The sequence below is a fragment of the Lathamus discolor genome, chromosome 3, assembly GCF_037157495.1.
Source record: "Lathamus discolor isolate bLatDis1 chromosome 3, bLatDis1.hap1, whole genome shotgun sequence".
Taxonomy (NCBI): domain Eukaryota; kingdom Metazoa; phylum Chordata; class Aves; order Psittaciformes; family Psittacidae; genus Lathamus; species Lathamus discolor.
Window position 1 is genome coordinate 64,300,346 of NC_088886.1, and position 14,668 is coordinate 64,315,013.

General features: G+C 38.0%; 1 protein-coding gene across 3 annotated transcripts in view; it reads right to left on the reverse strand.

Annotated features, from left to right (window-relative positions):
- Window positions 1–14,668, reverse strand: part of CDC14A (cell division cycle 14A) — a 59,323-nt gene that overhangs the window by 32,929 nt on the left and 11,726 nt on the right. For all 3 annotated transcript variants that reach the window (XR_010610597.1, XM_065669549.1, XM_065669548.1), the window contains exons 3-5: window positions 14,250–14,325; window positions 6,982–7,074; window positions 832–911 (exon numbers count right to left, since the gene is read on the reverse strand). Coding sequence is in view for 2 of the 3 variants with exons in the window: in XM_065669549.1 (XP_065525621.1) it covers window positions 832–911; window positions 6,982–7,074; window positions 14,250–14,325 (249 nt within the window). In the remaining variant the exon portion in view is untranslated. The remainder of the gene's footprint in view (window positions 1–831; window positions 912–6,981; window positions 7,075–14,249; window positions 14,326–14,668) is intronic.

Sequence of the window (14,668 nt, forward strand, 5' to 3'; positions counted from 1 at the left end):
CCCCAACAGTTTATACGGTATCTGGCTCCTGTACAAGCTATGAGGAGAGAGAATGTGATCTTTCTTTGCTGAGTGGCTGTAGAATCAGATGAATTTGATACATACAGGGTAGGTCTACATTCACAAATGCACTGGCTGACAATGAACACCACTTGTGACATGCTGACTGCCCCAAAAAGAGGATTTTGACCTTCCTGTAGTTGCCTTTTATTGACAGTGTTTGCATAAGAATAGCATGAAGTATTTTCATTCCTAAAGTGCAAGGGCACTTCATGGCCCAAACCATAAAAAACATTTGGAAGTCTCTTTATTAGATAGGCATGAAAGCTAGAACTCCTCAGATTTAAGTCTCAGTAGGACATTAGTACAGGCAATAAAGACAGATTGATAGAAATTAGCTATGATTCATTGGAAAACAAATAGGCAAAGCATCTGAGTAATTTGAACATCAGTACTTGTTCTGCAAAATAGAGAAAACGTAACAGCATAAACCCCTCTTCATTCAAGTAAGTCTAGCTGCTTAGGTACTAGGGAATTTAAAAGATGGGAATGACTTCCAAGTAGTGAAACACGGTATATGATAAGTGAGGTTTGGATTGCTCAATCACAAACATGCTAAGAACTATTTTTAAAACCTGATAGTTTGCAAGACTAGAAGTTATACTTAACACTTAACTCCATCTCAGTGGCTTTCTTATTCCAACACAGAACAAGTAATCCCACCAGAAGTAAATGATTTTTTTTTTTTTTTCCCTGGAGATCACTCTCAAAAATCTATATTTAGCAAATTCTAAAACACAAAAGTTAGCCCCATTTTTCGTGTTCACATACCTAAATGGAAGATAAGGTGGATTAGATCCAGACAAAAGTGTTCTGTAAGCGTCTTCTGGTGTTTTCTTCAAGTATATTACCTAAAAGGGATGGGGGGGGAGAGGAAAAAATATCAGCCCTGAGCCTGAAAAGCCATTAACCACATGTAAGCTTCCCCAGCCCATTACACACCTAAGAATGTACGCTATACTCCTTCATGACCAACTGCTAGGACATTTATAGGTCAGAAAAGACATACCTACACAAAGTAAAAGATTCAGAAATCAACAGAAGTCAACACAAACTGGGAATTCTGTTTTGTGTGATTCCCCACCTTTAAAAAAACAATAAAATATAAAATAAACCACATTTTGTGGCAACTGAGAGACTTTAAGACAGACTCAACATCATCCTAAGGAGAAAAATAGGCATCTATACCAGGAGTTCTCTGCCCAACTTCTGATAAGTCCAAGTATCACAGTGTCTGACAAAGAAAACATTTCTCCAGCACAGCTCAATGGAAGATTTTCCAACACAAACATTGTTTGATTCCTAATTGTCAATATTGAAATACTAATTACACAAAAATATCTAATTCAACAAGCCGAACCTGTTACTGTTAGACCAACATACAGTTAATGTAACACCCTAAGCCAAAGCTCATCTGGCTATCGCTGAACACCATCAGCTGCACTGGCTTAAGCAAGAAATTAAAATACAACCACATCATGTTCCATTTCAATTCCTATTTGTGCAGTAAAACTGATCCAAAAATAAAACTAACTTGGAAAATATATTAAGCAAGGTATTATTTACAAAAGAGCTGTTTGCAGTGGAGTATTTCATGCGCACAAGCGTGTTTCTTCAACAATGCCACACAATTTCCCTGGCCTTTTCCCCTCCAACTCACAGCCAGCACACCTACATGGCTCCATATTAATTCTATGCACATTTAACTCTTGAATATAAAGTATTCTAATAAAGATTTTCTTAACCAAGACATAGGTTAGTTCCTTATCCAAAAGCTTTATTCAACTTTTGACCATAAGCGCATGAGAATATAAGTAAGTGGTGGCCACTTCCAGAATATTTGCAGTTTGCCTTAAGTCTAGAGTCATATCTCAAGTTAATGGGATTCTCAATATTCTGTAAGGTATCACCATGGGAGGTAGATTTTCTTGCATTTCTTCCTCAAGCATGGACGAGGCAGACAGAAAAGAGAAGGATAAAACAAACCCCATAAAGTCGACACAAGTAAAACAGCCTGAAAAACTCTTGCCATGATGGAGTGAAAAGAGGGTCCAGAATCATCTCTGGTGGTTTTAAACTACTACCTGTTTCACTGCTTTCAACAACTAGTCTACTTTTGGACCAAAAGCCTTGACACACTGATCTGCCTTCAAAAGATCTATTCCTTGACATGGATTTTTATTTGCCTGGACTTCCACATTCCCCCCTCCTTAATCTCCGAAAGCAATGCATCCTTTCCACCATCAAACCAGAACACAATTTCTAGATGAATACCATTCCATTCACTCTATGTTATCAGAACAATTGTTGCTTTGTGGCTAGCTCAACTATTGCATTCTTTGTTGTTGTGGTCAAAACAGTTATTGCTAATATTGGAACAGATTGAGAGATTTACTTAATGGATATATGTATTTACCCAATTCAACAAGTGGAGGGGCCCATTTCTTTGTAGTTTTAAGGTGTAATGATCTGTCTGCAGCAATGATTGCTAACTAATGGCACCAGCATCATGCTTTCAAGCCCTGCTATGCAGCAATGCTATTCTGTTTTCACAGCTCTTTGTAAAGGATTATTTTAGCCTGTGAAAAAAGTCTCCTTTGTCTTTCCCTCTTAGTCCACTTCACCCCAAAGGTTTTGCATTTAAGAAGTGTGCATCCTGTGCAATAGATTACAGTGGGGGTGTATTTCAGAGAAAAATACCGATTTAATTCATGCCAATGACAATAATCATGTCAGTTACTCACCTTTAAAGCCTAAATTCATGCTTATAGTCAAAAGATCCTTAAAGGGGAGTTCAGAGGACTTCAGGGAAAGATGAGTTTCCATCTTACACAGTTAGGGAGTCAGAAATCTGACGTGAATCTGTACTACATGAATGTTTTTCCAGTGCTGCAGGTTTTAGTTCACAGAAGCTGTGGTACTTCAAAGCTGTCTCTGCTCAAAGGCATACAAATACATGCCATTTTGAACCAGACACTGCTTGCTCCTAATAAAGATACTGTGCTGGAAACAGGAGAAAGATTTTAAGAACACAAAAGGAAGAAGGAGATGTAAAGAAACACTGAACAGAGCTCCTGAAAAAAAACAAAGTATTGTGGATGTCAAGAATAATGCAGTAACTGAAGAAGCAGAATGAAATGGAGAAGGAATCACGACAGTACTTAAAATTAGGTATATCCATTAAGAAAATTTGAGGGAGGTGTGTTTTCTGACTCTATCAATGAAAAGTCCGCAGCTGAAACTTAGCTTCAGTTCTTAATCTAGTATGCTGAATCTTCAGAGAGCTTTCATTCTACAACACACACAAATAAAAAGAACACAACACAAAGCCTGTTTGTATAAGTTGAATCTGTATCTAAGAAGTAACGTGAATAAAAGCCTTCAAATAAACAAAGCAAGCCACTTTGCAGACAGTGACTATTGTCTTACAAGAGTTGCTTTACAAGGGACAAGGTTCTCCTCCCCTTCCCCACTGTCACTGCTCTAGCTCATATCATGTGGTTCTGCTATCCATAAAAAAACAGATTCAGCAAATACTAAAAAGTTTTAGTATTCTTTTTTCTCTGACCTTTCCATTCTTATGCCCTCAACTTCCTAAATAATGATGTGCTAGGAAGAGAAAGCCTCTCACAGCTTTGACACTGTGCGGGCACATGACAATACTGACATCAGCAATAGTGGCCAAGAAAATTCATACCACACATCTTAAAAAGTTTAGAGAACAAAAAACAAATATTTTGCAAATCCACCTTAACACTTACTCACAATACTTCTCTGCTTGGAAAACGCTGCAGTTAACTGAAAAGCCTTCGTGCTTACTGACCCTCCAAGAGAGCCGGTATGGATTTGAGTAGTAGTGTGATATGCTTAGATTATACCAGAACAAACCCTTAAAGCTTCAGGTAGGGCTGGGAAGTCTAATTTATTGTTTTAAACTTGAGGGAAGCTCTCACATGTAGTAGTTTGTTATTACTTGGTCATTTGCTGTGCTAAAATTACAAACTTAAGAACTCAACAGCTTTATTCCCTTATTTGTGTTACAGAAGCCTAATATAAGTCTGCCAAAATACACAAAGTAACTGTAAGAAAGAAATATGACCAGCCTATCTTCTATCTGCAAGGCAAAAGAGCTCACTGGATCCCTTTTCAGAGTTTGTCACAGTATGGAAGCATTGTGTTTCACCAGGACTGCTTAAAAGTCAGATATGGGTCCACTAATCAAGTTTTGACCTTTAAAGAACTGCAAGAAATAACCACTACTTGTCTTCTACAAGGGTAGAATTAAAGCTCTAGGTTTACCAGGAGGAGCAAGTGCCATACATATACGTTCTCTCTCCCCCCTGCCCCATTTCTCTAGAAGTACAAGAGCAGTCACTGGCACAAACAGACTAATATTCCTCCTGCTCTTCTACCCCAAGGAATCCAAACCTTACTAGATAGCGGATCACACAACCAGGTGAGGGCTCCTTGGTTTCCAACCAGGAAAGAAACATAACAAATACTTTAATAATATGGAAAGAGAGGACCAGCCCTCAATTCATCCATGTTATCAGAAAGGGGAAAATGCACTCTCCTCCAAGAAGGAATTCTTTGATGACAAGTGGGGAGTTCATGTAATGACTTCAGTATAATTCAATACAACTTATTCCCCTCTCACCCTTCTTCCCCCCAGAAACTGTCAGGGACAAATTGAGATAAACAAGGCTGCTTTAGTTTTGATATGCATGAAGGTACTTGTAATACTATTTTGAAATTATTTTTAAATACTGAGCTTTCTTTCTTTCTTTTTAATTAACTACTGTGGAAAGCTACATAAATTATTCTTTTTGTCCTAAGCTGAATAACAGACAGAATCTTTGCGGAATTCTTAAGAGCAAGGGCAATAATTTAGGAACTGGACACGACTAGCCCAAATGTATTGGAAGTACATTGTAAAAACTGACATTTAGAAAACACATCTACCGGAGATGCAGTTTACAAACAGGAAAGCTATTGCCCACAAAGTTTTAAGACTTAATTTTCCCTTAAGGTCTCTTATTAAATAAGTCTCTTATTAAAATATTTTAATAGCTATAGGGTATTTCAGTGCAACATGTCTAAGCAGCTCCTCATTGGAACAATCTAAGTTGCATAATCACCAGTGCAAACCCATTCCTAGAACTCGATCCACTGTTTTCCATGTTTCATTTTACACTTAATATTTTAACACCAGCAAACCCAATCCTTCTCAGTTAACTTTCACACACTGGTAAGAGTGAAGAGCTCTAAGACTTTCTGGTTTTAAAAAGCTTATATAATCAAAGGCAAGATGTAAAATCTATAAGACCTGAGATCAAAGAGTACATGTATTTCTGTCACGATTTGGATATTCCTACTGTGACAGATCACACTGCCAATGACACAGTTCTTTTACTGAAGAATATGATGAGGTTCCTTCAGGTCCTTCCTTACGCCCTATCACATAACCCTAGAGTGTACATCTACTGCATCTGACCCAACACAGTATTTGCAAGTAACACACTAAGAAATGCAAATATTATTTCTTGTGAGTGAAATAAGTATGTCTTGATTGTCAAAATTAAGCTTCTGCAGGTAAAAAAAAAAAAACCACCAAAAAATCAGATTGGTAGGTAGATCATGAAGAAGTTTTTAGAATAACTAAATAGTCATTTTATGAATCTACATTAGTATCAATCATTACAGAAGAAGATGAATGAACTCCAGTGCAAGCTTAGGAATACACATCTATACAAATAATTCTGAGATGACACACCTTTGTAACATATTGGATACCTTTGTTCAAACTGTTTTCCAATGTTACACTAAACTGAGATTAATTGGAAAGTGACCTTAAGGTTGTTTCAACAAAAGAACAAATACTTTTTTTGTGTTGGTAATGCTGTATTAGTAAAAACTTGTTCTTGGTACATAGCATTTTCAAGAAATGAGAAGATACTTGAAACTTATCCTCAAATTTTTCCCATCTTTAGATTTAAACAGATCTTCTTTCCCAAGAGCATGCACACACTATCCCCATACATGTAGTAAAACATTTTCTTTCACGACAAGAATCTGCAAACTAAATTTTTTCGACATTATCATCTGCATTTATTGAGCTTTGCTTTCAGCATGACCTGAAAGAAATACACCAGCTTTCACACAGTATAAAGCCGGACTTAACAGAGACTTCCAGAACCCAGCTGGAACATGCATGTCAGCTTAGAACCAGCAGCTTCTTAGTTCCAGTATTCTAACATGCTATAACAAAGACTCTGAGTTTTCTAGAAGTTGCTTCAATTCTGGGCAGTAGAGCAGGAAGGTGAAACTGAAGTTTGAACTACACTGGTATGAAGACACACAGATAGCTGTGCAAGTGTCAGCTTGCGACTACCAAAACTTGCATGATATCCTAATAAATTAGGCTTGTGTAACTAAGGCAGCCCTGTGTATTGCATAGTATCTGTAAGATCAGAAGATTGAAATACCTCAGGTTTTTCCTTATTCTGGGTAGATTATAAAATTTAACTATGAAATCCATCCAATAATCAGTATGCCTCTGGTCCAGTAACTTTAAGAAAGGCTGCGAGAAAAGGCTTTCTTCTCCCCAGTATGAATTTCAGTAATGCCATGAGCAGCAATTGAGTTCAGGCAAGTTGAGAGGTAAGTTTGTGGTTTGCATTTTGATATTCAAGAAAATCATATCCTATGGGAAGCATGCACACCATCCACTACAGCCACTCCCTGTGTAGTAAAATGGAGTTAAGTCGCAAAAGTCACAGAGCAGAACTTTCAAAGACAGCTTAGGGAAGAATGAAATGACAATTTGCCTGCCCCTAAAGTACAATCCATTGAGATGCTATTTTCACATGTAGATGTCTCTTAAGGAAGGTTAGAAGAATCCATGTGATAAATCATACTTACAGCATATGCACCTATTAGAAATGCTGCGTTTGCTCGTTTTCGTTGGTCAAAGCTGGTGTAGTACACGATCTTCTTTCTTGATAGACTGAAATACTGTTGAAAAGAACCAGAAAGTGTATTTACTGAGAGAATACACGTTTAAAATGCCTTCAAAAGTCACTTTTCCAAAACTGAAAAGAAGTCAGAAAAAATTCTTCTAAGTCTTACAAGAGAACAAATTACTGATTCCATGAACCATCTTCTTGCATTATAGATGCAAGAAACAGGTGCAAAGATTATAGGTGCAAACATTATAGGTGCAAAGAAACAGCCACTGTACAAGGGCGGATCTCTTAGCTGTAAATAAACAGCCTATAAAACGTGGCTGAACCATAACGTTCAAGATAAAAACCTGGATTTTTTTTTTTCCAAGTTTAAAGATTTGAAACAATAACCTATGAACATTGATAAAAGAAATTGAAATTTTCAGACTAAAACACCCCCCTATACGTGAAATTTTGCCAGCACATAATTCTGTGGAGAAGAAAAAAACCTAAAGCAATCAGTCTTACAGGCATTTTGTTAAACTAAACACTACTCTTCCATCTATACTATCTAAAAATGGGGTGACAGACATCATCTTTCTAAAGCTTCAACAGCAAGAACCTGTGTTTAAGAAAAAAGACTACACAGGTGAAAAGCCCGAAAAAAGGCTAGGCAGAGACAAAACTAGTAACACTGATAATTCTTCTTTATTTAGGACAAAACAAAGAAGACAAAACTCCCATTGAAAAAAAAAAAACAACAAGCACCAGAAAAGAGCAATAATGACAAACTGCAGCAAACTGTTTAAAGCCAGAGAGAGAAAACTGTCGCTTAAAAATGGCAAGTTGAGCAGTCCATTGTGTTGTTATTTTTTTGAGCTTCATGAATTGCTTCACTTTCATTGTATTCTGCAATGCTATCACCCATGTTTTTCCTGCCAGGTTTTTACAGTGCTAGTACAGTTCTGAGGAAGCCATCACCAGACATTCTGGATTCTGCTTCTAAGTATTAGATGTGTATATATCTATTGAAATATTGCAGCAGTTATTTGAGTAGTGCCAACCATATTTCACTTTCAGAAGTCTGTAGATGTTGACTCTCATCCTCAATCTCGTTGCAAATTCTAGGACAGCTTTAACCACAGAATCATGTTTTCAAAAGAAAAAACCCCAAACAAACAGCTGATAAACTCAGAGGAAAAACTGATGTATCATAGTGAGTTTCTTACTGCCACCTCCCACCAAAAATAGCACCTTTAACAACAGTTCTAACTGTGCACTCCAGGCTGGTGTTACCCACAGCTTCCATCGGTGGAAGGAGTGAGTTAATACAGTGAGTATATCTAAATGAGACTGTAATTTCAGAGCTAGCTGGCTGCTGGTGATTGGAAGTGGCTGTATCTTGAGCCCAACAGCAACATTTCTCTCTCAGCATATATGCAAACACACAAAGCTCCAGTAGTTATTTAATTAGTGAAGCATTCAATTATTATTACACCTTGACAAAATGAAGCCCAGTATTTTAAGATCCCTCCTTTCTTCCCCCTCCTCAAGTTTTTAATGAGTGTTCTCTAAGTGCAGTTCCACCCATGATGTGTAGGTGGGATAAGATTACAGCAGTTATGCAACAGTGACAGAACTTCAATTAGAACTTGTTGACTGCTCCTTATTTAAAGCAAAGTTCTTTGCAACAGTTTACAGTTCACCTGAAATACTATTTTAAACAGTAAAAAGCACATTCTGCTAGCTAGCCAGAAGTACTATGTAATAAGACCATATTTCCTGGTTTATTTTACTGATGAATGTTTTCTTAATCAGATAGCTATTACATATTCCAATTTTGAGATGCTTTTGTACCTGAAAAAAGTGAGAGCTCACCTTAGAAGTTCCCAGAACAGTGAAATGCGAGTAATGTAACACTTTCATTGCCTGATTTTCAAAATTGAAGGGTTTGAGTCTTATAAACCATACTGCTATGTAAAATAGTTCACTGGTTTTTGAATCCTGACTAAAGTTTTAACACTAAACTGAAACCTGACATTAACTAATGGCTTATAGCATAGCAACCAGAGGAAAACCGCATCAAGATTTTACTGTTCGGAAGTGTATAAAACACTTTTTATTTGCATGGGCTACAGAAAGTCAAGTTTTACAGTGCTTGCTAAAATGCCAATGTAACGCCTCTGTTAACACAAATTCTCACCTCACTATACTTCCACTATCAATGCTAAGCTATATCATATATTTTTAGAGAACACTGATTTGCTGACCATGTTTAATAAGCTAAGTCCATTTCTTCGGCTAGGCTCAATGATAACAAGTGTTAAACACTGCTCCAGACCTCCACCTGAATGGATTAGGGCTTTACTTCCCCCAGATACTGAACGACTCCGAAGAACCAAAAATGATCCAAGAAGGAATTCTTCAATACAGATTGTCTACAGAATAGCTCTAGTTACAGATAACATAGCTGCAAATCATCTTGTTTCTAAAACAAAACTAAGGCAAACACTATGAAGCATGAAATATATTTTTCTTTAGCAGTAAGAAAATGTTAGCAGTTTCACACATCATTACAAGACCAAATGCAACAATATAATAACAGTATCTGTCAAGATACATCACAGAGGAGCACACTCAAAGACTATCATTTGAACTAAAAGCAGAGGTTACATGAAAAGGTTTTGGTTTTAGGTGATAATACTAATTCATTGGGTGTATGAGAAGGTTCCAGAAAATACTATTTGCACTGCAAGATTATTCAACAGATCAGTTCTTGTTTCTGGAAGACCTCAAGAGAGATGTACTCACACAGAAACTGGTGACAGGTTTAGAAGATACTATTGTGAACAATTGCTAGCTCAACATCTGTTTAGAATCACCGGATTATTTGACAGTATTTTATTTCATGGATATGGTTTACTACACTTGGATTGGTCAAGCAAGAAATTACTGCAATGCATTTAATAAGCCTGGATCAATGGACATACCATGCATATACACACACACACCTGTATACTTAAGATGCATATATAAATAGGAGCGACCACAAGGCTGGCAAACTGTTCACGGAAATGTATATATTAAAGCATGCACACACAGCCCTGCCTCAGAATCTAAGTTGTCCTCAAGGAGATGCTTGCAATCACTATAGTTCCACGTGTATGCCCAGCATTTTACTGATGTTAATACAAAAATAAACCAAACCTCTCTCAGCAGCATGACAGTTAGCATACAAGAACCATTAACGCCAGAGTTCATAAACCTGCCAGAACCTTTCCTCTTCTGCCTTTCATCTTCCCTTCTGATATCATTTATCTCAGCAACCCCCCCGATCAGCCCTGCATTTGAATTTACTGAGGTTGTGTGAGGCTATACGCTCATGAGAACACACCAGGCTTTTTAAAACAGTTTTTATGAAATCAGATTTATTTAAACAGAAGAAAAACATATTTCTCAGCAAGCAGAATTCTAAGCAGCAGGAGGATAGCCCAGCCAAGCATTTTCTCGTGCTGTTGACTTGGCTAGTAAAGATCATCTCCATAGCAATCAACAATCAAAACATTACTAACATAGCAAGGTCAGAAAGGTTTTCCTGTAAAGCATAACCAGGACTTTACCTCTAACTTTCTCAGCAAACGGGTATCTGAACAAATACTTCAGCTCCTTCAGAAGAGAACTATTTACTGGTTTTAAAATCAGTCAGCATAAAGTAACAATGATTTCCTTTAAAAAGTTGGCCTGCCATTAGCACGTTTCAAGTACCATTACCCTTCTTCTCCTACCTGTCCCCCAAGGAAGGGGAGAGGAAGGCAGGAAACTGCCTTTGTGTCTAATTCCTTATCTAGAGCAGAAATAAATACAGCTGAAAGACCTGGAGGGGAAGTCTGTTTTAATGAGATCTTGTACACCCATTTCTCTTGTTCCTACTCACAGTTTTAAACTTAGTAAAAGTTCTTTAACTCCTTTGAAGGCACCACATCCACACAAGAACCATCACATTTTGTGAATACTTCTTTCATGCCACGCTTCTTTTAAAGACTCTTTTTGTATGAAAAGTATAAGAAGCACATCCCCAACCAGATATATTCCTAATCATGGCAGGAGTCACCAGGCATAAGCAGTGTGATTGCCTCAGTGTCTCAAAAGCAGTGCAGCATGGTAATAGCAACCATGCCACAGCAGAGGCTGGATATCTGCAGTTCCTTTTGCATCAGCCAACTCCTGCTGCTGGTCACAGGGCATGGTTATCCTTAATGCAAGGGTACGCAAGCAGCAGATTGCCCAACAAGCCTCTTTCTCCATGTCATTAGTCCAATTGGCACCTCCCACTTCTAGAACACTAACCATGGGCTGCCTACGTGCCCCCCTGGTGCCATGTGAGGACTGCCATACTCTCATTGCTGTAGTTACTCATCGCATCAATGCCTTGCTGGTAATAAGTCACAGGTCATGAACTTGTCTTACACAATAGGTCAGCCCTTGGGAATCCTCTCAGTGACACTTGTGAAGGTCAGACATGAGAAGATGAGAGGTAGAAGAGTTGAAACTGTGAAACCATAATAGCTAGGACTACAGTACACATCAGATACACATTTTAACACAGGGATTTGGTCTTTCAAGACCACTTACTCAGTGCAGATAGTATCTAAATGAGGACAGTCTAGCACATATTTTAACTATTAGAAAAACAAAGCTTACATCAGCAGGTACTGGCCTACCTGAGGGGAAGTCACGCAGACTGGAATCTATTCATGTGCAAAGTTCCATACCACTATAGTATTATTCCAAGCTTTAGCTGTTTCAAGTTCAGGTACTACTTTCAAGTGGTTGCACGATTAGGTTACCCTTCTCTACTATGCACTAGTAGTTTAAATCAACCTGTTGGGAATTACCCTCTGGTAAGGCAGCAGCACAAACGGCAGCTCCTCCCAGCTTAAGCTGCAGCTGATGCGCATGAGATTTCTCTGCCCTGCTGGTGCTTCACATAGCACTGCAGGGGGCTTGCTTTTAAATAGAAATATAAAAGTCACATTAAAATGACATCACAGGCTGCTAAATCAACCCTGCAAATGCCAGAGTTACCACTTCAGCTTCAGTTTGCCTCCTTTGGGTATTTTTTTCTATCATGATTAGAAGCTACTTGCAACAAACAGCTTGCCACATTCAGTGCACATGGTGGTCTCATAACAAGAATGAAGACAGACACACTCTAGTTTAACACAATCATTAAGAAACCGCAAACAAGTCCCAGAGTACTTATTATTTGCATGCTTATTTTGTGGGTGAAATGCTTGGTACCCAAGATCCACTTTGAAGATATTCTAGTTCAACTGCAGAAGTTTAAAGATATGCTTCAGCAGTGTATTCAGACTGTATTCAGGTCCCAAACTGATGCCAGTCTGAATCTGGAAAAAGGAGAACCAATCTCTGTAGTTCTCACATGCACGACAAAAGTCAGAATAGGAGGTATACAGAGTAATCGCTTCACAGAGAGAACATTCTCCACAATCTTTAATAACTCAAATATAAGGCAAGAAACAGCAGAATTAAGGTTAAAAAATCCAAACATGGATTCCTAGTGAGTAAGCATCATTGGTCATGTGTTTAACTGGGACAGTGGCACTGGAAAACAGGCTCATAAAATAATGTATTTATAATGTATTTATAGTGTTAATACAGAAAAGGCAAATCCAACCCTTCCCCAATATGAATGAAGGCATTCCAAATTAAAAATACAAGAGTTTTGTATTTTTTTTATTTATACCAAGCTTTCTGCATGAAGCAGCCATGTAAATTTTCACTAGAAGCACTTTATTTTTTTTTGCAGAAAGGTTATAGCAACTCTATACCACCCCTCAATTTGCAAAATGTCCTCTTAAGACCACCCGAGTCAGCATGCCCCTGTAAGCAGTCCATAGCATTAACCAACTTGTGTAATGGTTTCACTGGTGCAGCGAACAGTAGCCCCAAAACATAATGCCACTTTTGAGACAGGAATCCTCTTAGCAGAGGCCAGTGTTATCACATCTGTTGTCCCACTTTTTCCTTCTGTCAGCAACAGGCGTAATATATTATAGATTTTAAATCTGTAATATTTAGTGAATGGTCTCCTTACTATTTGCACACAAGTGGTATTCGGTAGTGCTTCGGTATTAAAACACGATTCATTTCATGCAGTTGATTAATCTTCTATACATGCTGCATATCCCTTTTGTAGGCATTTGGGGACCAGGTTAAATCTCTAGCTATATGCTCCATGTGCTGGGTCTGGCTGGGATGGAGTTCATCTCTCTCCAGAGCAGGCTGCACAATGCTGTGGTTTCAATTTGTGACTAAAACTGTGTTGATAAAACATTGTTGTGTTAACTGCTGCCAGACAGTGCTCACACAATCAGGGCTGCCTGTTTCTCATTCTGCCCCCACAGGAAGTAGTCTGGGATGGGCAAGATGCTGGGAGGGCACATGGCCAGAAGAGCTGGCCCCAATAGACAGAAGGATATTCCATGCCATAGAACATCAGGCACAGCAGTAAAACTGAGGAGCAGGGGTACCTCAGAGACTGGCCAGGCACCAGTCTACTGGTGGGAGGTGGTGAATACATTTGCACCACTTGCTTTGCTCCTCCCTCTGTCCCCGTGTCTCCCCACTTTATTCCCCTACAATCAACAAGCATTATGTGGAAGTCAATAAGAAAGCTTATACAAATATTTTGATAGAGGGATACTTCTACAAGACAGAAAAAGGAACCATTTTTATGTGTAAAAACACATTTTCATAACACTTATTAGAAGCAACATTAAACTGAATGAGATTTAAAAGGTTTAACTTTTCCACTGAGTGAGATTGAGTTTAAATACTATGATTTCAGAGTCCACGTTTTGTTCTTTTTTATGGCTGTGTTTTTTTTTTTGCTTGGTTGTTATTTTAATCTCTGCTTTTTTCATACTAGCACATATACAGCTGCAAACCTATGAAATAGCCAGAGTGGTTTGTTACTATTGTCTTGAAGCTGTAAGGTTACGCAAAAAAGGTGAACACAGCCTTCAGTGCCTCACCCACTAAGCAATGACAACATATTCACTTCTAACATTCTTCAGAAGGAAAAGAATTCAGAATGAATAACCTTAGAGCTTAGTAGCAACCACCTACATAACAAGCATCTAACAGTCACAAACCGGATAATGCATTTCAGTTGTATTGTAAGACACAAATACAGGAACACTGGTTTTAAACAAAGCTTACCTTTAATTTCTTACTTAGCTTACAGCAGTATCTGTATAACATTGCCAAATTTAAAGGTCCAAAATCGCCATAGAAACTAGGAGAAAAAGAACAAAAAGACATGTTATTTATACAAAAACACTAAGCAAATTTCAACATGTCTGTTGTTAAAGCTGCAAATCAGTAACTTTTGGGAGTAGCCAATACATAGAGGAAAACAGATAAGCCTTTTATTGATTCATTTAAGAGGTTGATAGCAACAATTAATTTGAAAGCATTTGTAGTTTCAGTTAAAGATGCTCCAGTAACTACCTTTCCCATTACATACACACACTAACTACAGAATTTTTTCTTCATCCCATGATACCCAGACTGGTTTTGGACAAAACCAGTGAAGAACTTCAAAACATCATCTACTCCCCTTTAAGCCATGTTGATGT